Source organism: Sciurus carolinensis, chromosome 1 (assembly GCF_902686445.1).
Source record: "Sciurus carolinensis chromosome 1, mSciCar1.2, whole genome shotgun sequence".
Lineage (NCBI taxonomy): Eukaryota > Metazoa > Chordata > Mammalia > Rodentia > Sciuridae > Sciurus > Sciurus carolinensis.
The window spans coordinates 1,414,696-1,436,602 of record NC_062213.1 but is presented as its reverse complement, the minus strand read 5'-3'; the positions used below and the strand labels follow the sequence as shown (position 1 = coordinate 1,436,602).

Sequence of the window (21,907 nt, the reverse complement as noted above, 5' to 3'; positions counted from 1 at the left end):
GGAAGCAGAGAGGGGCTGGCTGGCAGGGAGGCCAGGCCACGGCTCCCGGGAGGCCTTTCTGACCTCACTGTTGAGTGTAATGATTCTGCATCAGCTCTTGTATTACATTCATCTTATTCTGAACAATCATATGCTGACTGTAATAGTGATAACGTGATCCAGAAGAATTTTTAGAAATGTAGAAACTTATAGGAAAGTTTTAAAAAATGAACCTCAAAAGGACATAAAGTTTAACTATAATTTTTTTGCAGATAGTGTATAATAGGGTTATTGATTTTTTTAAAAAAAGTCTAAAACTGATTAAGATAGAAATCTTCAGAGAGTGTGATAGATATAAAATTTCAAGGAGAAAGACACATGGATTTTTTCTGATTATTAAACAACTTGTGTATGTTTAAAAGGACGTGATGTTGTATTCTACGGTTAAAGTAACAGTTTTTTTGGGGGTACTGGGGATTGAACTCAGAGGCACTCGTCCAGTGAGCCACGTCCCCAGCCCTGTTTTGAATCTTATTTAGAGACAGGGTTTCACTGAGTTGCTTAGGGCCTTGCTCTTGCTGAGGCTGGCTTTGAACTCATGATCCTCTGCCCTCAGTTGTAAGATTCATCAGAATACCAGCAATCTGATCTTTTGTAACTATTTAAACTTGTTATGAAAACTTTTAGGTGTCCATTTAGAAATGTGCAAGGAGGCACATAGTTTTACATTTTTACTTTTTAAAAATTTTTTTTATTAAATTTTATTTTTACAGACACATTTTGATTCATTGTACACAAATGGGGTACAACCTTTCATTTCTCTGGTTGTACACAACGTAGATTCACACCATTCATGTAATCATACATAAACATAGCTAATACTGTCTGTCTTAGTCTTCTATCTTTCCCTCCTCCACCCCCTCCCACCGCATTTTCCTCTACACCATCTAAAGTTCCTTCATTCTTCTCTCCCCCACCACCCACCGGCCCCGTAATATATCCTCATCAACTTATCAGAGAAAACATTCGGTCTTTGGTTTTTTGGGCTTGGCCTATTTCACTTAGCATGATATTTTCCAACTTCATCCATTTACCAACAAATGCCATAATTTATTCTTCTTTATGGCTGAGTAATATTCCATTGTGCATATATACCACAGTTTCTTTATCCACTCATCAATTGTAGGGCATTTCAGTTGGTTCCACAATCTAGCTATTGTGAATTGAGCAGCTATGAACATTGATGTGGCTGCATCACTGTAGTATGCTGATTTTTCAGTCCTTTGGGTATAAACCAAGGAGTGGGATAGTTGGGTCAAATGGTGGGGTCCATTCCAAGTTTTCTGAGGACTCTCCATACTGCTTTCCAGCGTGGTTGCACCAGTTTACAACTCCACCAGCAATGTGTGAGTGTGCCTTTTCCCCCACATCCATGCCAACACTTATTATTGCTTGTGTTCTTGATAATAGCCATTCTAATTGGAGTTAGATGAAATCTTAGGGTGGTTTTAATTTGCATTTCTCTAATTACTAGGAATGATGAGCACTTTTTCATATATTTGTTGATCACCTGTATATCTTCTTCTGTGAAGTGTCTGCCCAGTTCCTTAGCCCATTTATTGATTGGGGTCTTTGTATTTTGGGTGTAAAGTTTTTTAAGTTCTTTATAAACTTTGGAGATGAGTGCTCTGTCTGAGGTGTGTATGGACAAGATTTTCTCCCACTCTGTAGGCTCTCTCTTCACATTATTGATTGTTTCCTGTGCTGAGAAAAAACTTTTTAGTTTGAATCTATCTCATTTATTGATTCTCGCTTTTATTTCTTGTGCTGTGGGGGTCTTATTAAGGAAGTCTGGTCCTAAGCCAACGTGATGGAGATTTGGGCCTACTTTTTCTTCTCTTTGGTGAAGGGTCTTGGGCCTAATTCTTAGGTCCTTGATGCATTTTGAGTTGAGTTTTGTATAGGGTGAGAGATAGGGGTTTAATTTCATTTTACTACATATGGATTTCCAGTTTTCCCAGAACCATTTGTTGAACAGGCTATCTTTTCTCCATTGTATGTTTTTGGCTCCTTTTGTCTAGTATGAGGTCACTGTACTTATGTGGGTTTGTCTCTGTATCTTCTATCCTGTACCATTGGTCTTCCTGTCTATTTTGGTGCCAGTACCATGCTGTTTTTGTTACTGTTGCTCTATAGTAGAGTTTAGGGTCTGGTTTTGTGATACCTCCTGCATCATTCTTCCTGCCCAGGATTGCTTTGGCTATTCTGGGTCTTTTGTTCTTCCAAATGAATTTCATGATTGCTTTTTCTGTTTCTATGAGAAATGTCATTGGGATTTTAATTGGAATTGCATTAAATCTGTATAGCACCTCTGGAAGTATGACCATTCTGATAATATTAATTCTGCCTATCCAAGAACATGGGGGATCTTTCCATCTTCGAAGGTCTTCTTCAGTTTCTTTCTTCAATGTTCTGTAATTTCATTTTAGAGATCTTTCACCTCTTTGGTTAGATTGATTCCCAAGTATTTTATTTTTTTGAGGCTATTGTGAATGGAGTTGTTTTCCTCATTTCCTTTCATTTCCAGATGTTTCATTGCTTATGAATAAAAATGCTTTGGATTTATGCATGTTTATTTTATATCCTGCTATTTTGCTGAATTCATTGATGAGGTCTAGAAGTTTTCTGGTGGAGTTTTTTGGATCCTCTAAATATGGAATCATGTCATTAGCAAATAGTGACAGCTTGAGTTCTTCTTTTTCTATTTGTATCCCTTTAATTTCTTTGGTCTGTCTAATTGCTCTGGCTAGTATTTCAAGTATGATGTGGAATAGAAGCGGTGAAAGAGGGCATCCCTGTCTTGTTCCAGTTTTTAAAGGGAATGGTTTCAGTTTTTCTCCATTAAGAATGATGTTGGCCATGGGCTTAGCATAAATAACCTTTACAATGTTCGGGTATGTTCCTACTATCCCTATTTTTTTCTAGTGTTTTGAGCATGAAGGGATGTTGCATTTTCTCAAATGCTTTCTCTGAGTCAATTGAAATAATCATATGATTCTTTTTCTTTTTTCTTTTTCCAATGCTGGGGATTGAACCCAGAGCCTTGTGCTTGTGAGGCAAGCACTCTACCAACTGAGCTATATCTCCAGGCCCAATCATATGCTTCTTAACCTTAGTCTTTTGATGTGATGAATTACATTTATTGATTTCCGGATGTTGAACCAACCTTGCATTCCCAGGATAAACCCCCCCCCCCCCGCCCCCAATCGTGGTGCACTATCTTCTTAATATGTTTTTGTATGTGATTTGCCAGAATTTTGTTAAGGACTTTTGCATCTATATTCATCAGAGTTATAGGTCTAAAATTCTCTTTCCTTGATGTATCTTTGGTTTGGGTATGCGGGTGATATTAGCTTCATACAATGAGTTTGCTAGGGTACCCTCCTTTTCTATTTCCTGGAATACTTTGAGAAGTATTGGAATGAGTTCTTCTTTGAAGGTCTTGTAGAACTCAGCTGCAAATCCATCTGGTCCTGGGCTTTTCTTGGATGGTAGATTTTTAATGGCTTCTTCTATTTCATTGCTTGATATTGATCTGTTTAAATTGTCTATGTCCTCCTGGTTCAGTTTGGGAGGAGCATATGTCTCTAGAAATTTGTGGATGTCTTCGGTATTTTCTATTTTGTTGGAGTATAGATTTTCAAAGTAGCTTCTCATTATGTTCTTATTTCAGTGGTGTCTGTGGTGATATTTCCTTTTTCATCACAAATTTTAGTCATTTGAGTCTTCTCTCTCCTTCTCTTTGTTTGTGTGGCTAAGGGTTTGTCTATTTTGTTTACTTTTTCAAAGAACCAAGTTTTTTTAAAAATTTATTTTTATTGTAAACAAATGGGATACATGTTGTTTCTGTTTGTACATGGAGTAACAGCATACCATTTGCATAATCATACATTTACCTAGGGTAATGATGTTTGATTCATTCCATTATTTTTTCATTCCCCCAACCCCTCCCACCTCTCTTTTCCCTCTATACAGTCCCTCCTTCCTCCATTCTTGCCTCCCTCCCACCCCCCATTGTGTGTCATCATCCGCTTATCAGTGAGATCATTCGTCTTTTGGATTTTTGAGATTGGCGTATCTCACTTAGCATGATATTCTCCAATTTCATCCATTTGCCTGCAAATGCCATAATTTTATTATTCTTTATAGCTGAGTAATATTCCATTGTATATATATACCACAGTTTCTTTATCCATTCATCAATTGAAGGACATCTAGGTTGGTTCCATAGCCTGGCTATTGTGAACTGAGCAGCTATGAACATTGATGTGGCTGTATCTCTGTAGTATGCTGATTTTAAGTCCTTTGGGTATAGGCCGAGGAGTGGGACAGCTGGGTCAAATGGTGGGTCCATTCCAAGTTTTCTAAGGAATCTCCACACTGCTTTCCAGAGTGGCTTCACTAATTTGCAGCCCCATCAGCAATGTATGAATGTACCTTTTTCCCCACATCCTCACCAACTCCTATTGTTGCTTGTATTCTTGATAATCGCCATTCTAATTGGGGTGAGATGGAATCTTAGTGTAGTTTTGATTTGCATTTCTCTTATTACTAAAGATGGTGAACATTTTTTCATATATCTGTTGATTGTTTGTAGATCTTCTTCTGTGAAGCGTCTGTTCATTTCCTCAGCCCATTTGTTATTGGTTATTCTTGGTGTAGAGTTTTTTGAGTTTTTTATATATTCTGGAAATTAGTGCTCTATCTAATGTATGAGTGGCAAAGATATTCTCCCACTCTGTAGGCTCTCTCTTTCAAGTTTTTGTTTTGTCAATTTTTTGAATTGTTTCTTTTGTTTCAATTTCATTGATTTCAGCTCTGATTTTAATTATTTCCTGTCTTCTACTACTTTTGGTGTTGTTCTGTTCTTCTTTTTCTAGGGCTTTGAGCTGTAATGTTAGGTCATTTAGTTGTTGACTTTTTATTCTTTTCTTGAATGCGCTCTATGCAATGAATTTTCCTCTTAGTACCACTTTCATATCATCATTCTCATTTACCTCTAAGAATTTTCTTTATCTCCTCTCTGATATTTTCTCTTATCCATGCTTCATTCAGTAGCATAGTGTTTAGTCTCCAGGTGTTGGAGTAATTTCTGTTTTTTATTTTGTGATTGATTTCTACTTTCATTCCATTATGATCTGATAGAACACAGGGCAGTATCTCTATTTTTTTGCATTTACTAAGGACTGCTTTGTGGCATAACATATGGTCTATTTTCAAGAAGGATCCATGTGCTGCTAAGAAGAAAGTGTATTTCCTCATTGATGGATGGAATATTCTATATATGTCTATTAAGTCTAGATTATTGATTGTGTCATTGAGTTCTATGGGGTTTTTTTTGTTTAGTTTTTGTTTGGAAAATCTATCCAGTGGTGACTGTGGTGTGTTAAAGGTTAAAGTCACCCAGAATTACTGTGTTGTGGTCTATTTGATTCCTGGAAATGAGAAGGACTTGTTTGATGTACATGGATGCACCGTTGTTTGGGGCATGAATATGTATGATCATTATGTCTTCCTGATTTATGGTTCCCTTAAGCAGTATGAAATGTCCTTCTTTATCCCTGCTGACTTTGGCTTGACATCCACTTTATCTGAAATAAGGATGGAAACCCCCAGTTTTTTACTGAGTTCGTGTGCATGGTAGGTTTTTTCCCATCCTTTCACCTTTAGTCTGTGGATGTCTTTCTCTATGAGATGAGTCTCTTGAAGGCAGCATATTGTTGGGTCTTTCTTTTTAATCCATTCTGCCAGTCTATGTCTTTTGATTGATGAGTTTAGGCCATTAACGTTCAGGGTTATTATTGAGATATGATTTGTATTCCCAGTCATTTGGGCTTATTTTTGGTTTTTAACTTGACTTGGTTTCTCCTTTGATTGGTTTTTCCTTCAAGGTAGTTCCTCCCTTTGCTGACCTACATTGTTGTTCTTCATTTCTTCCTTATGGAATATTTTGTTGAGAACATTCTGTAGTGCAGGCTTTCTATTTGTAAATTCTTTTAATTTTTGTTTATTGTGGAAGGATTTTATTTCATCTTCAAATCTGAAGGTTAGTTTTGCTGGGTATAGGATTCTTGGTTGGCATCCATGTTCTTTCAGAGCTTGAAATATGTTGTTCCAGGCCCTTCTAGCTTTTAGAGTCTGGGCTGAGAAATCTGATGATATCTGTATTGGTTTCCCCCTGTATGTAATCTGATGCTTTTCTCTCACAACCTTCAAAATCCTATCTCTATTTTGTATGTTAGGCATTTTCATTATCATGTGCCTTGGTGTGGACCTGTTGTGATTCTGTGCATTTGGTGTTCTGTAAGCGTCTTGTATTTGATTTTCCATTTCATTCTTCAGGTTTGGGAAATTTTATGATATTATTTCATTGAATAGGTTGTTCATTCCTTTGGTTTGTATCTCTGTGCCTTCCTCAATTCTGATAATTCTTAAATTTGGTCTTTTCATGACGTCCCATAGTTCTTGGAGGTTCTGTTCATGATTTCTGACCATCTTCTCTGTTTGGGCAACTTTATTTTCAAGATTAAATATTTTGTCTTCATTGTCTGAGGTTCTTTCTTCCAAGTGGTCTAGTCTATTGGTGATGCTTTCCATTGAGTTTTTTATTTGGTTTATTGTTTCCTTCATTTCAAGGATTTCCATTTTTTTTAAATGAGAATCTCTATCTCTTTGTTGAAATGATCTTTTGCTTCCTGAAGTTGCTCTTTCACCTGCTTATTGGAGTGATCATTCATTGCCTGCATTTGCCCTCTTATCTCATCCTTTGCTTCACAAATCATCTTAATCATGTATAATCTGAAGTCCTTTTCTGACATTTCTTCTACCATGCTGTCACTGGTTTCTATTAGTATAGACTCTAGGTTTGTTTGGATCACTTTCTTCCCTTGTTTTTTCATGTTGTTCATGTATCTTCCCCTCTAGCAGTGCAGATCTGGGGTATTGCAGTTCCCCCCTATAGGCTTATAGTGACCCTATAAGTTTCCAAAAGCTTTTATTTAAGGGGGAGATCAATATTAGCAGTACCCAGTACAGACAATATGCAGCCCTAAATCAAATAGTCCCTATGAGGACATTAACAATATTGTCATAATAAACACAATGAGTTCAATTATTATCTACAGTATAACAAATAGATTTGCAATAAGGTCTGCAGTTTGTAATGGAGGACAAAGAGGATGGGAAGGGGTGTAGATTGTAGCTGTTAATGGGATAAGGAAAGAGTATATAGAAGCTCTAGATCATAGAGTGAAAGTGTAATCAAAAGAAAATGGTTGTTAGCATGAGAAAAGGGAGAAAGAGACTCTGAGGAAACAGGTAAACAAAAGAAAAATAGAGCAAGAAAAGTAAAGAAATAAAAACTTAAAGGTTTTCAAAAAGGAGAAAAAAAAAAAAAAGAAAAAAGAAAAAAGAAATCTAGACTATAACAGTCATATACTATTCAAACCTCCCAGTCTTCAGTAGCCTGACACATGAGCGGCACCTGACAATGACCTTCCAAGTCTCCAGCAGGTGTCTCAGGATGGGATTTGCCCCACCTAAAGATGGGAGATACGGCTTCCAGGATTATCCAAGATGGCCGCTCTGGCTTCCAAAGTGTTGGCAAATGGGGAGCTGCAGCTCCGGGTGGGGGCGTGGTCGGCTGGAGGTCCTGGAGGCGGGTGTGGTCAGTCCCGCTGAGGGGTCCTGGAGGCAGGGACCCTTCCCTCTGTGCAGCTCCTTCATCACTGGTCTGATCTGGTTTTCTGTCTGTCTCCTACCTCACCTGCCAGGCTTAGCACCCAAACCCTGTAGGTAACCTGAGCGGGGGCAGAACACTATTCAGCTGGGTCCCCGGGCTCCACTCTCTTCTGAGTGCAGTGGGGCTGTGACTTGAGACCATTGAGTCCCCTGGCATCTTTGAGGCAACCTCCAAATATGCTGGGGCCCAAGCGTAAGGCGGCCCCGTCTTTCTGGGGATGGTTCTGGGGTCCCTGGGCCTTCTGTGATTGGGCTGTTTTCCTCACCTTTCCTCAGGGTTTTCTATCAACTTTTTCAGCCTGTGTCTTCCCCAAGCTGTGGGCTCAATGGTGATCTTCAGGGTCCAGGGAGGTGGGGACCGCTGCTGAGGCCTGGGCCCTTCTTCCTGGGCGCCCACTCTTGACTCTCCTTTTCGGGTCTGTCCTGGTGGATCATTCTGGCTTGGCTCTTGGGTTCTGAGAACAGCCTGCGTCCTCGTGGGGAGTCTGTGCCCGCTCCACTCATCCGGTTAGTCTGGAGCTAGGGCACAGCTGGCGCTCGGGTACCCACAAGGTTGGGGCCCACATGGATTCTCTCCCTGCTGCCAGGGCCGACTGAGGAGGACCGGGCAGCCGCTCTCATCCAGCGTGCCTTCCGGCAGCACCTGGCCCGGCAGGAGCTGGCCCGGCGCCGGCAGGAGCGGCAGGACTACCTGGAGCAGATGGAGAAGCTGCAGAGAGAGGTGGGCGCCAGGTCAGGGGCCCGGAGCGTCTGGGTCCAGATGTGAGTCCGGGTCTCAGGGCGGGGCCCATGCCCCCAGGGCTGAGGGGACAGTGACCTCCGGCTGTGCCCCGCAGGCCTACCTGGCCTTGGTGCGCAGGGAGCAGGAGGCGGCGCGGCGGCAGCGGCAGCAGGAGGAGGCGGCGCAGCGCGAGCGGCAGGAGGAGCTGCGGCGCCGCGGCCGCCTGCTGGACGCCGCCTTCGAAGGAGACCTGGGCGAGATCCGGGCCGTCCTGCAGGAGGTCAGTGGGGGCGGCGGGCGCGGCGGCGTGGCGGCGCGAAGTGACGCGCTGCTGGCCCGGCAGGTGGAGCAGCTGCTGACCCGCGAGGGCGTGGGCCACGACGAGGAGGGCCGCGCGCGGCGGCTGCGGCGGCGCGTGGCCGCGGTGGAGTGCGAGGACAGCCACGGGAACACGCCGCTGTCCGAGGCGGCCGCGGGCGGGCAGGCCCTGGCCATCCAGCTGCTGGCCGAGTTGGGCGCCAGCCCCAACAGCAAGGTGCGCCCCGCGAGCTGGGTGGCCGGGGTCCCAGCCCGCCGCCGCGCGCTCACCCGGCCCCTCGCGCAGGGCGCCTTCGGCCGGACGCCGCTGTACCGGGCAGCCTTCGGGGGCCACCTGCAGGCCGTGGAGGTGCTTCTGAAGCTCGGAGCAGACCCCCGGGTGTACGCGGAGGACGGGAGCACCCCTGAGCAGGTGCGGGCGGGACAGGGCGGGCTCGGGCGCACCCTTCGCTCCTGCCGGCGCATCCCATCCCAGGGCGCGCCGCCAGCCCCCCAGCCCCCCAGCCCCGACTCAAACCTACGTGTCACTGCGCGGTGGCCCACGCCTGTGAGCCCAGCGACCTGCGAGGCTGAGGCAGGAGGACCACAGAACAAGGCCAACCTCAGCAAATCGAGACCCTGTCTCCAAGTAAAAAATGAGAAGGGCCGGGGATGTGGCTTAGTGGTGGAGCACCCCAGGGTTCAATTCCCAGCACCAAACACAAAACAGAAGTCCTTCTATGTTGCCTGCAGTCGAGATGACAGCACCTGCATTGCGGGGTGACTTCTGTGTAGGTCTGCCCTGGGGACCTGGAGGCAGGGTCACAGCTCTGGATGGGGAGGCTGAGACTGGCGGCCTCAGGGGTTGACTAGAGTCCCTGGGCGCGGGGCAGCGCTGGGCCAGCAGGGCCCTCTCTCAGCAGCTCCTCCTGCGGGAGACCGGGAGCGCCTCCCAGTGAGCGCCCGTGGACTGTGGGCCCCCGGGCGCTGGGCAGGCTCCTGAGAAGCCAGGTCAGGAAAAGCTGGCTACCTTGGTTTCCTTTAAGTCAACTTGACTTGACCCTCGTCCCCACCTCAGGTCCCGCCCCGACACCCAGGCTGCCTGGGAGTCCTGGGGTGGGCCTCAGGCCTGCTGGCAGAGAGCCTCTCCTTCCACGCTCAGTGCCAGGAGGACAGCCAGGGCCTTGGCCAGCCTGGGACCTTGGTGCCTCCTGTGGCTGCCGCTCTAGGCCTTCTTCCCTCTGTCTGCCAGGGCCCCTGGACTAGCAGGGAGGCAGGGAGCGCTGAGGCGTGGAGAGGCACTGGTGGGAGTTGGAGCTTTGGAGGAGAGGTCCACAGTGCCTGTGGCCGCGGCCTGCGGGCAGACACAGGCCCAGGAAGGCAGCAGGAAGGTGGCGGTGCTCCGGCCGGAGGGGCATGGAGACAGTCACCTCCACTGCTGAACTTCACAGGAGAATCGGGTCTTGACTGCACCTACACCTTCCGCAAAATTAACTCAAAATGGGTTAGAGACCCGATGTAAATGCAAATAAAACATTGCCAGAACCCCATCCCTCTTCCCAGGCCGCCATGCCCTGGGTCATATGGTGACACCGCTGCCCAGCTGCTCATGAATGTGGCTGTTGTCAGTACTTCTAGTGCAGACCTGCGTGGTTTGCAGTGGCACCTCACTGTGGTTCTAATCCACATTTTCTGCTTTTTAATGAATGAGGGAGTGAAATCTGCCTTATGCTTGACAGCTATTCAGACCTCTTCTTAAAGAGGGCTGTCAGCTGGGTGCAGTGGCTCAGCCTGTGATCCCAGTGGCTCAGGAGGCTGAGTCAGGAGGATCCCAAGTTCAAGGTCAGCCTCAGCAACTTAGCAAGACCCTGTTAAGCATGCCTGGGTACAGAAAAGGAAAAAAAAAAAAAAAAAAAGGAAGGAAGAAAAAAAAAGAAAGTAAGAAAAAAAGAAGAGGTGGCTATTCACATGAGTGACAGCTCTTTTTTGGGTTGTCTGATAGATGTTCCCTATCCATCTATCTGAAGGTGTTCTGCACATATTCCAAACCAAGCCTTAATATTATTTACACACTGCTGCTGTTTGCCTTTCTTGCTGTCTACTACAGTGAATTTCGTGGCTCTTTCCTTTTATGGTGGGAGCTTCTAGTGTTGGTTTAAATCTCTACATTACCCAAGGACAAAAGATCTTTCTTACCCAGCCTCCTGGATCTTTCCATTCAGATCTGAGCCCACTAGAATTCATGTTTGGGCAATGTTTGTCTGTTGCTGTGAGTTGTTCATCATGTCCGTTTTTCACGAGAATGCACGATCATCCTCTGAGAAAGCAGGACTGTCCTCTGAGAATGCAGGACTCTCCTCTGAGAATGCGGGACTGTCCCATGAGAATGCAGGACTCTCCTCTGAGAATGCAGGACTCTCCTCTGAGAATGCGGGACTGTCCCCTGAGAATGCAGGACTGTCCCCTGAGAATGTAGGACTCTACCCTGAGAATGCAGGACTCTCCCCTGAGAATGCGGGACTCTCCTCTGAGAATGCGGGACTGTCCCCTGAGAATGCGGGACTCTCCTCTGAGAATGCAGGACTCTCCTCTGAGAATGCGGGACTGTCCCCTGAGAATGCAGGACTGTCCTCTGAGAATGCGGGACTCTCCCCTGAGAATGCAGGACTCTCCTCTGAGAATGCGGGACTGTCCCCTGAGAATGCAGGACTCTCCCCTGAGAATGTAGGACTCTCCCCTGAGAATGTAGGACTCTCCCCTGAGAATGCAGGACTCTCCCCTGAGAATGCAGGACTCTCCCCTGAGAATGCGGGACTCTCCCCTGAGAATGCGGGACTCTCCTCTGAGAATGCAGGACTCTCCTCTGAGAATGCGGGACTCTCCTCTGAGAATGTGGGACTGTCCCCTGAAAATGCAGGACTCTCCTCTGAGAATGTGGGACTGTCCCCTGAAAATGCAGGACTCTCCTCTGAGAATGTGGGACTGTCCCCTGAAAATGCAGGACTCTCCTCTGAGAAGGTGGACTCTCCTCTGAGAATGTGGACTCTCCTCTGAGAATGTGGACTCTCCACTGAGAACGTGGACTCTCCTCTGAGAACGTGGACTCTCCTCTGAGAACGAGGACTCTCCCCTGAGAAGGTGGACTCTCCCCTGAGAATGTGGACTCTCCTCTGAGAATGTGGACTCTCCTCTGAGAATGTGGACTCTCCTCTGAGAAGGTGGACTCTCCTCTGAGAATGCGCACTGTCCTCTGAGAATGTGGACTCTCCTCTGAGAAGGTGGACTCTCCTCTGAGAATGCGCACTGTCCTCTGAGAAGGTGGACTCTCCTCTGAGAACGTGGATTCTCCTCTGAGAAGGTGGACTCTCCTCTGAGAATGTGGACTCTCCCCTGAGAACGTGGACTCTCCTCTGAGAATGTGGACTCTCCCCTGAGAACGTGGACTCTCCTCTGAGAAGGTGGACTCTCCTCTGAGAATGTGGACTCTCCTCTGAGAAGGTGGACTCTCCTCTGAGAATGTGGACTCTCCCCTGAGAATGTGGATTCTCCTCTGAGAATGTGGACTCTCCACTGAGAATGCGCACTGTCCTCTGAGAAGGTGGACTCTCCTCTGAGAATGTGGACTCTCCTCTGAGAAGGTGGACTCTCCTCTGAGAACGTGGACTCTCCTCTGAGAATGCGCACTGTCCTCTGAGAAGGTGGACTCTCCTCTGAGAATGTGGAGTCTCCTCTGAGAAGGTGGACTCTCCTCTGAGAATGCGCACTGTCCTCTGAGAAGGTGGACTCTCCTCTGAGAATGTGGACTCTCCTCTGAGAAGGTGGACTCTCCTCTGAGAATGTGGAGTCTCCTCTGAGAATGCGGGACTCTCCTCTGAGATTGCGGGACTGTCCTCTGAGAAGGTGGACTCTCCTCTGAGAATGTGGACTCTCCTCTGAGAAGGTGGACTCTCCTCTGAGAATGTGGAGTCTCCTCTGAGAATGCGCACTGTCCTCTGAGAAGGTGGACTCTCCTCTGAGAATGTGGACTCTCCTCTGAGAAGGTGGACTCTCCACTGAGAATGTGGACTCTCCTCTGAGAACGTGGACTCTCCTCTGAGAACGTGGACTCTCCTCTGAGAAGGTGAATTCTCCTCTGAGAATGTGGACTCTCCCCTGAGAAGGTGGACTCTCCTCTGAGAATGTGGACTCTCCCCTGAGAACGTGGACTCTCCCCTGAGAATGTGGACTCTCCCCTGAGAACGTGGACTCTCCCCTGAGAATGCAGGACTCTCCTCTGAGAATGCGGGACTGTCCCCTGAGAATGCAGGACTGTCCTCTGAGAATGCGGGACTCTCCCCTGAGAATGCAGGACTCTCCTCTGAGAATGCGGGACTGTCCCCTGAGAATGCAGGACTCTCCCCTGAGAATGTAGGACTCTCCCCTGAGAATGTAGGACTCTCCCCTGAGAATGCAGGACTCTCCCCTGAGAATGCGGGACTCTCCCCTGAGAATGCGGGACTCTCCCCTGAGAATGCGGGACTCTCCTCTGAGAATGCGGGACTCTCCTCTGAGAATGCGGGACTCTCCTCTGAGAATGTGGGACTGTCCCCTGAGAATGCGGGACTCTCCTCTGAGAATGTGGGACTGTCCCCTGAAAATGCAGGACTCTCCTCTGAGAATGTGGGACTGTCCCCTGAAAATGCAGGACTCTCCTCTGAGAAGGTGGACTCTCCTCTGAGAATGTGGACTCTCCTCTGAGAATGTGGACTCTCCACTGAGAACGTGGACTCTCCTCTGAGAACGTGGACTCTCCTCTGAGAACGTGGACTCTCCCCTGAGAAGGTGGACTCTCCCCTGAGAATGTGGACTCTCCTCTGAGAATGTGGACTCTCCTCTGAGAATGTGGACTCTCCTCTGAGAAGGTGGACTCTCCTCTGAGAATGCGCACTGTCCTCTGAGAATGTGGACTCTCCTCTGAGAAGGTGGACTCTCCTCTGAGAATGCGCACTGTCCTCTGAGAAGGTGGACTCTCCCTCTGAGAACGTGGATTCTCCTCTGAGGAAGGTGGACTCTCCTCTGAGAATGTGGACTCTCCCCTGAGAACGTGGACTCTCCTCTGAGAATGTGGACTCTCCCTGAGAACGTGGACTCTCCTCTGAGAAGGTGGACTCTCCTCTGAGAATGTGGACTCTCCTCTGAGAAGGGGACTCTCCTCTGAGAATGTGGACTCTCCCCTGAGAATGTGGATTCTCCTCTGAGAATGTGGACTCTCCACTGAGAATGCGCACTGTCCTCTGAGAAGGTGGACTCTCCTCTGAGAATGTGGACTCTCCTCTGAGAAGGTGGACTCTCCTCTGAGAACGTGGACTCTCCTCTGAGAATGCGCACTGTCCTCTGAGAAGGTGGACTCTCCTCTGAGAATGTGGAGTCTCCTCTGAGAAGGTGGACTCTCCTCTGAGAATGCGCACTGTCCTCTGAGAAGGTGGACTCTCCTCTGAGAATGTGGACTCTCCTCTGAGAAGGTGGACTCTCCTCTGAGAATGTGGAGTCTCCTCTGAGAATGCGGGACTCTCCTCTGAGATTGCGGGACTGTCCTCTGAGAAGGTGGACTCTCCTCTGAGAATGTGGACTCTCCTCTGAGAAGGTGGACTCTCCTCTGAGAATGTGGAGTCTCCTCTGAGAATGCGCACTGTCCTCTGAGAAGGTGGACTCTCCTCTGAGAATGTGGACTCTCCTCTGAGAAGGTGGACTCTCCTCTGAGAATGCGCACTGTCCTCTGAGAATGCGGGACTCTCCTCTGAGAATGTGGACTCTCCTCTGAGATTGCGGGACTGTCCTCTGAGAAGGTGGACTCTCCTCTGAGAATGTGGACTCTCCTCTGAGAAGGTGGACTCTCCTCTGAGAATGCGCACTGTCCTCTGAGAAGGTGGACTCTCCTCTGAGAATGTGGACTCTCCTCTGAGAATGCGGGACTCTCCTCTGAGAATGCGCACTGTCCTCTGAGAATGCGGGACTCTCCTCTGAGAATGTGGACTCTCCTCTGAGAATGTGGACTCTCCTCTGAGAATGTGGACTCTCCTCTGAGAAGGTGGACTCTCCACTGAGAATGTGGACTCTCCTCTGAGAACGTGGACTCTCCTCTGAGAACGTGGACTCTCCTCTGAGAAGGTGGATTCTCCTCTGAGAAGGTGGACTCTCCTCTGAGAATGTGGAATCTCCTCTGAGAAGGTGGACTCTCCTCTGAGAAGGTGGACTCTCCTCTGAGAATGTGGACTCTCCTCTGAGAAGGTGGACTCTCCACTGAGAATGTGGACTCTCCTCTGAGAACGTGGACTCTCCTCTGAGAACGTGGACTCTCCTCTGAGAAGGTGGATTCTCCTTTGAGAATGTGGACTCTCCCCTGAGAAGGTGGACTCTCCTCTGAGAATGTGGACTCTCCCCTGAGAACGTGGACTCTCCCCTGAGAATGTGGACTCTCCCCTGAGAACGTGGACTCTCCCCTGAGAATGCAGGACTCTCCTCTGAGAATGCGGGACTGTCCCCTGAGAATGCAGGACTCTCCCCTGAGAATGTAGGACTCTCCCCTGAGAATGTAGGACTCTCCCCTGAGAATGCAGGACTCTCCCCTGAGAATGCGGGACTCTCCCCTGAGAATGCGGGACTCTCCTCTGAGAATGCAGGACTCTCCTCTGAGAATGCGGGACTCTCCTCTGAGAATGTGGGACTGTCCCCTGAAATGCAGGACTCTCCTCTGAGAATGTGGGACTGTCCCCCTGAAAATGCAGGACTCTCCTCTGAAATGTGGGACTGTCCCCTGAAAATGCAGGACTCTCCTCTGAGAAGGTGGACTCTCCTCTGAGAATGTGGACTCTCCTCTGAGAATGTGGACTCTCCACTGAGAACGTGGACTCTCCTCTGAGAACGTGGACTCTCCTCTGAGAACGTGGACTCTCCCCTGAGAAGGTGGACTCTCCCCCTGAGAAATGTGACTCTCCTCTGAGAATGTGGACTCTCCTCTGAGAATGTGGACTCTCCTCTGAGAAGGTGGACTCTCCTCTGAGAATGCGCACTGTCCTCTGAGAATGTGGACTCTCCTCTGAGAAGGTGGACTCTCCTCTGAGAATGCGCACTGTCCTCTGAGAAGGTGGACTCTCCTCTGAGAACGTGGATTCTCCTCTGAGAAGGTGGACTCTCCTCTGAGAATGTGGACTCTCCCCTGAGAATGTGGACTCTCCTCTGAGAATGTGGACTCTCCCCCTGAGAACGTGGACTCTCCTCTGAGAAGGTGGACTCTCCTCTGAGATGTGGACTCTCCTCTGAGAAGGTGGACTCTCCTCTGAGAATGTGGACTCTCCCCTGAGAATGTGGATTCTCCTCTGAGAATGTGGACTCTCCACTGAGAATGCGCACTGTCCTCTGAGAAGGTGGACTCTCCTCTGAGAATGTGGACTCTCCTCTGAGAAGGTGGACTCTCCTCTGAGAACGTGGACTCTCCTCTGAGAATGCGCACTGTCCTCTGAGAAGGTGGACTCTCCTCTGAGAATGTGGAGTCTCCTCTGAGAAGGTGGACTCTCCTCTGAGAATGCGCACTGTCCTCTGAGAAGGTGGACTCTCCTCTGAGAATGTGGACTCTCCTCTGAGAAGGGGACTCTCCTCTGAGAATGTGGAGTCTCCTCTGAGAATGCGGGACTCTCCTCTGAGATTGCGGGACTGTCCTCTGAGAAGGTGGACTCTCCTCTGAGAATGTGGACTCTCCTCTGAGAAGGTGGACTCTCCTCTGAGAATGTGGAGTCTCTCTGAGAATGCGCACTGTCCTCTGAGAAGGTGGACTCTCCTCTGAGAATGTGGACTCGCCTCTGAGAAGGTGGACTCTCCTCTGAGAATGCGCACTGTCCTCTGAGAATGCGGGACTCTCCTCTGAGAATGTGGACTCTCCTATGAGATTGCGGGGACTGTCCTCTGAGAAGGTGGACTCTCCTCTGAGAATGTGGACTCTCCTCTGAGAAGGTGGACTCTCCTCTGAGAATGCGCACTGTCCTCTGAGAAGGTGGACTCTCCTCTGAGAATGTGGACTCTCCTCTGAGAATGCGGGACTCTCCTCTGAGAATGCGCACTGTCCTCTGAGAATGCGGGACTCTCCTCTGAGAATGTGGACTCTCCTCTGAGAATGTGGACTCTCCTCTGAGAATGTGGACTCTCCTCTGAGAAGGTGGACTCTCCACTGAGAATGTGGACTCTCCTCTGAGAACGTGGACTCTCCTCTGAGAACGTGGACTCTCCTCTGAGAAGGTGGATTCTCCTCTGAGAAGGTGGACTCTCCTCTGAGAATGTGGAATCTCTTCTGAGAAGGTGGACTCTCCTCTGAGAAGGTGGACTCTCCTCTGAGAATGTGGACTCTCCTCTGAGAAGGTGGACTCTCCACTGAGAATGTGGACTCTCCTCTGAGAACGTGGACTCTCCTCTGAGAATGTGGACTCTCCCCTGAGAAGGTGGACTCTCCTCTGAGAATGTGGACTCTCCCCTGAGAAGGTGGACTCTCCCCTGAGAATGTGGACTCTCCCCTGAGAACGTGGACTCTCCCCTGAGAACGTGGACTCTCCCCTGAGAACGTGGACTCTCCCCTGAGAATGTGGACTCTCCTCTGAGAACGTCGACTCTCCCCTGAGAATGTGGACTCTCCTCTGAGAACGTGGATTCTCCTCTGAGAAGGTGGACTCTCCTCTGAGAAGGTGGACTCTCCTCTGAGAATGCGCACTGTCCTCTGAGAAGGTGGACTCTCCTCTGAGAACGTGGACTCTCCCCTGAGAATGTGGACTCTCCTCTGAGAACGTCGACTCTCCCCTGAGAATGTGGACTCTCCTCTGAGAACGTGGATTCTCCTCTGAGAATGTGGACTCTCCTCTGAGAAGGTGGACTCTCCTCTGAGAATGCGCACTGTCCTCTGAGAAGGTGGACTCTCCTCTGAGAATGTGGACTCTCCTCTGAGAACGTGGACTCTCCTCTGAGAACGTGGATTCTCCTCTGAGAACGTGGACTCTCCTCTTAGAATGTGGACTCTTCTCTTAGAATGTGGACTCTCCTCTTAGAATGTGGACTCTCCTCTTAGAATGTGGACTCTCCTCTGAGAATGCGCACTGTCCTCTGAGAATGCACATTGTCCTCTGACACTTCTGCACAGATAGCAGTCCCCTGGGCCACCTTCATTCTCAGTCACACACCAGCTCTTCAGCCCCATCTGGGTCTCAGCTCCGTCCACAGTCTCTTCCTCCTGGCGTCAGATGCAGTGTGTTGGTGGTGTTGCTTTTTAGCCGACCAGGCTTCTACCCACCTCTTGTCTTCAGAAGCGTTTGGACGCTCTCAGGACCCTCTCTGCAGTGTTCCCTCCTCATTCCCACAGCTCTCCATGGTCGCGTTGGTGTTTCTGTTGGTCATGGTCACCTAGGATATGCCGTGGAACAAGCGATCCTCAAACCTCAGGACTTCAATAGCATCAGTTCCCACCTCACTCTTGACGCTTGTCCAGGGAGGGCGCCCGGGACTCCCAGTCCTCGTCTTCTGGGTGCCCGGCCTGCAGTCTTGGGTGTTTCTGCTCAGGACACCCGGGAAGAGAGCTCCAGAGGATGTGGTGCAAGTTAGTTTTGGTCGCAGCTCACTGGCCAGACCTGTCACGGCTCTGACACCCTAAGCACAGCTGATCAGGAAGTGTGATTCTGTCTTGTTCTCAAAGGTGGAGGGATGGGCATATGCAGTCATAGCACTAGTCTCTGCCTCTGTCTTTAGATACCCCTTTTCTGCATTTTCCATCACTTTGTCTTGGTATATTCTAACCCCCAGTTCACTAATTCTCTCTTGAGCTACATCTAGTTGGTTGTTAAATATGTACACTTTGTTCTTAATTTGGTTAATTTTAATTTCTAGGAATTTCATTTGATTGTGTGTATACACATACACACATACATACGTGTGTATGTGTTCGTACACACACATATCTTTCTGCTTTTACCAAAAGTCTCACTCTAGGTTTCCACTTCCTTGAATATAATAAATATATTATTTTAACATCTGTAGCTGATAACTCCAAAATCTGGCTCCCTGTGTATTACTTCTGTCACCTGTAACTCTAGCAGGATTCCACTCACACTGTCCTGTTAGTTCCTGTACCTTTTTATTGTGCCATGTTTTATCTGTAGCAATAATTTGAAGCCCAACAAGATAACACCTTCCTTGGCCAAGGCTCTCGCTCGTACTGCTTTAACACTGCTGGAACACTGGGGACCTGGAGTTTCAAGTCTGAGCCAAAGTCCCTTTCAGGGCCTAATTCTGGGTTACCTGTATTCTGAGGGTGCAGTTCTTAAAACCCCGATCTAGGCTGGGTGTGGTGGCACAGGCCTGTAATCCCAACAAGTCTGAAAACTGAGGCAGGGGGATTACAAGTTTGAGGATGGCCTGGGCAACTTAGTGAGATTCTGTCTCAAAATAAAAGCTAAAAAGAGCTGGAGATGCAGCTCAGTGGTAGAGCACCTCTAGGTTCAATCCCCAGTACCAATAAACAAGTAGAATAATTAAAAACCCACCCCCCAAAAACATCCCCAACACACGTAAGGACCAGAGTGGAGTGTTTATCTACGGATGACGGCCCTGCAGCCACCCTCCGCCTCTGTTCACTCATCCGTCTATCTGTGCCTGCCTTCCTGTCTTTTCTTTTCTTTTTTTTGTTGTTTTTGGTACCAGGGATTGAATCCAGGGGTGCTTAACCACTGAGCCACATCCCTAGCCCTTTTTAGTTTTTATTTTGAGGCAGGGTCTCACTAAATTGCTTAGAACCTCACTAAGTTGCTGAGGCTGGCCTCATACTTGGAATCCTCCTATCTCAGCCTCCTGAGCCACTGGTATTACAAGTGTACAACACCTCTCCTGGCCCTAATGTCTCTGGAGGACACTCAAGTCAGAGCTCAGAGGAGCACTGCCAGCCCAGGGCCTTGGTAGCCCTAGGGCTTGTCTTCTCTGTGACTGGCAGGTGCTGGGTGCAGTTCTGCAGGGTAGGCAAATGGAGTTTTCTCTAAGAATGTTTATCTGTTTATCTGTATTGAAAGCAGGGATTTGGCCCTGGGAGGCACTCTCTCCATCAGCCACACCCCTGCCTCCTGAGGCCTGCAGGCCTCCACACAGCCCCACCTCTGCTGCAGCGTGGGCACACAGTGAGGGCTCTGCGCCACCCTTCCCTGACACCTCTGTCTGCTGTCCCAGAGCCGCCCGAGGAGGCCTGTCTGGTCTCCCTGGCCACCTCTCTCTGGGGAGCTCCTCTCCCCCTCCCCACCCTGACGTCACCCTTCTCAGCGGCCTCCGCCTCACCCGCCACTAGGCCGAGGGCATTCCCGGTCTCGTCCCCGCGTGCCCCGCCTGCCCTGGGCTCAGCACCTCCCTCTGCCCACTGCCTGCCTGTGGTGGGCCTCCAGCCTCCCAGACGCCTGAGCGCCACCCACTGGTGCTCCCCCTAGGCAGTTTGGGCTCCTTGGGCTCCTGTTTGCTAGGCCCAGTTCCCAGGGAACAGGACCCCTCTGTGCCCCCGCTGTGCCCGTCAGCCATTAGGGAGCCACCACACCCTCCCTCCATCATGGTCTGGGCAGCGTGGTGGGGTTGCTGCTGGAGGGAGTGTGGCACCCACCTCGGCTCTGCAGCCTCCGTCCCTTTCCTTGCTGTGTCTCATGGGCATCAGCATGCAGACCAGGAGAGCCGGGCACAGGGTGACTTGCTGGTGTGCGGGGTGGGGTGCTGGGCTGGTGGAGCTCTGGAGCTGTTGTGCAGGGAGAGCACTGCAGGTGGGGGGAGGCTGCAGGCCCCAGCGCACACACCGCAGGGAGCCCAGAGGACCCTGGGCAGGCTTGAAGCCATGGTGGTCAAGGTTTGGGGGCCCACGAGGAAGCAGTCGTTGGCAAGGTAGGCTTTGGGACTGCACCGCCCTTTTCTAGGGACCACCTCCATGCTCCAGGAACAACACATGCCCTGTCATTAGGTGGCCTCACTGGACACAGTGGCTAGCGTGCTACGGACGTGGGACCTGAGCCTCACGGAGGCCATGCTCCAGAACATGGAGGCCGAGCGGCAGCGCCGGGCCCAGGAGGACGAGAGACACAAGGAGGCGGAGGCCCAACGGTGAGGCAGAGGGGGCGGGCGGCGTCCCTGCAGGGTGCTGGGAGGAGGCCTCTGACCCGTCCCCCCGCCCCAGCCTGAGCCTTAGGGTGCAGCAGCTGGCCAAGGAGCAGCACCAGTGCCACAAGGAGGTGAGCTGTGGCCTCTGGCCTCCCTCAAGGGGGCGGGGCAGGGGACTGTGGAAGGACCTCTGCGGGGCTGCTCCCCAGCTGCAGCAGGCCTACTGCGAGCTCAGCCGCAGGATCGCCGAGCACGACAAGAGCGAGCGGAAGTGCACGGGCAGGACCGCGCTCACGCTGCAGGTGGGCCTCCCTGGAGGCCCGGGGCGCCTCTTGTCCTTCCCTCCTGGGGCGGGAGAGGGGTTCAGGGGAGGCCCTGGCCGGGGGTCTCCAGGCAGGCAAAGCCTCTGAGTTCAGCTCAGCTGAGTGGGGAACGGAGCAGGCGGGGTCAGCACTGCCCCTCCTCCAGGCCATCAAGGACTCAGAGGCCCAGGTGGACAGGCTGCGGCAGGAAGCACAGAAGGCGGAGGAGACGCTGGCGATGGCCAGGCTGGCGCTGCGGGAGCAGACCCAGGAGGGTGGGCAGGCTCTGCTGAGGCGGGGGGTTGGAGAGGGGAGCCCAGGGCGGGCGCTGACCTAGGCGGCCTGGGGGCTGCACCCCGACCTCCCCACAGAGGAGGCGGAGGCGCCTGGACTGAAGTGCCAGGTCACTGAGCTCCACGACGTGCTGATGAAGGACGTGGGCGACCGCATCCGTGCCGATGGCCGGTCAGTGCCGCCTGGGCAGGGGCAAGTCAGGGGTGCGCTCGGTCGATGGTGACCTGGCCACTCCCCCAGGTGGCCTCTTGTCATCGACCCTTCTGGCCAGGCGGCCACCTTCCTGCGCTACCAGGACACCAACTACCTGGACGCGGTGAACCCGGAGCACCTGAGGCCTGAGAGAATGCGACTGGCGCTGCTGGGAGCGCTCAGGTGAGGCAGG

The 21,907-nt window shown here is 50.1% G+C and overlaps 1 protein-coding gene across 7 annotated transcripts in view; it reads left to right on the top strand.

Annotated features, from left to right (window-relative positions):
- The window catches only part of Iqank1 (IQ motif and ankyrin repeat containing 1), a 45,717-nt gene that overhangs the window by 22,629 nt on the left and 1,181 nt on the right, over window positions 1-21,907 (top strand). For 3 of the 7 annotated variants that reach the window (XM_047558277.1, XM_047558286.1, XM_047558328.1), the window contains 8 exons: window positions 8,367-8,500; window positions 8,616-9,035; window positions 9,105-9,230; window positions 20,790-20,929; window positions 21,003-21,228; window positions 21,395-21,503; window positions 21,600-21,693; window positions 21,763-21,897. In XM_047558277.1, coding sequence (XP_047414233.1) covers window positions 8,367-8,500; window positions 8,616-9,035; window positions 9,105-9,230; window positions 20,790-20,929; window positions 21,003-21,228; window positions 21,395-21,503; window positions 21,600-21,693; window positions 21,763-21,897 — 1,384 coding nt within the window. The remainder of the gene's footprint in view (window positions 1-8,366; window positions 8,501-8,615; window positions 9,036-9,104; window positions 9,231-20,789; window positions 20,930-21,002; window positions 21,229-21,394; window positions 21,504-21,599; window positions 21,694-21,762; window positions 21,898-21,907) is intronic. The other 4 variants (XM_047558314.1, XM_047558296.1, XM_047558305.1 and 1 more) reach the window with 4 other exon arrangements.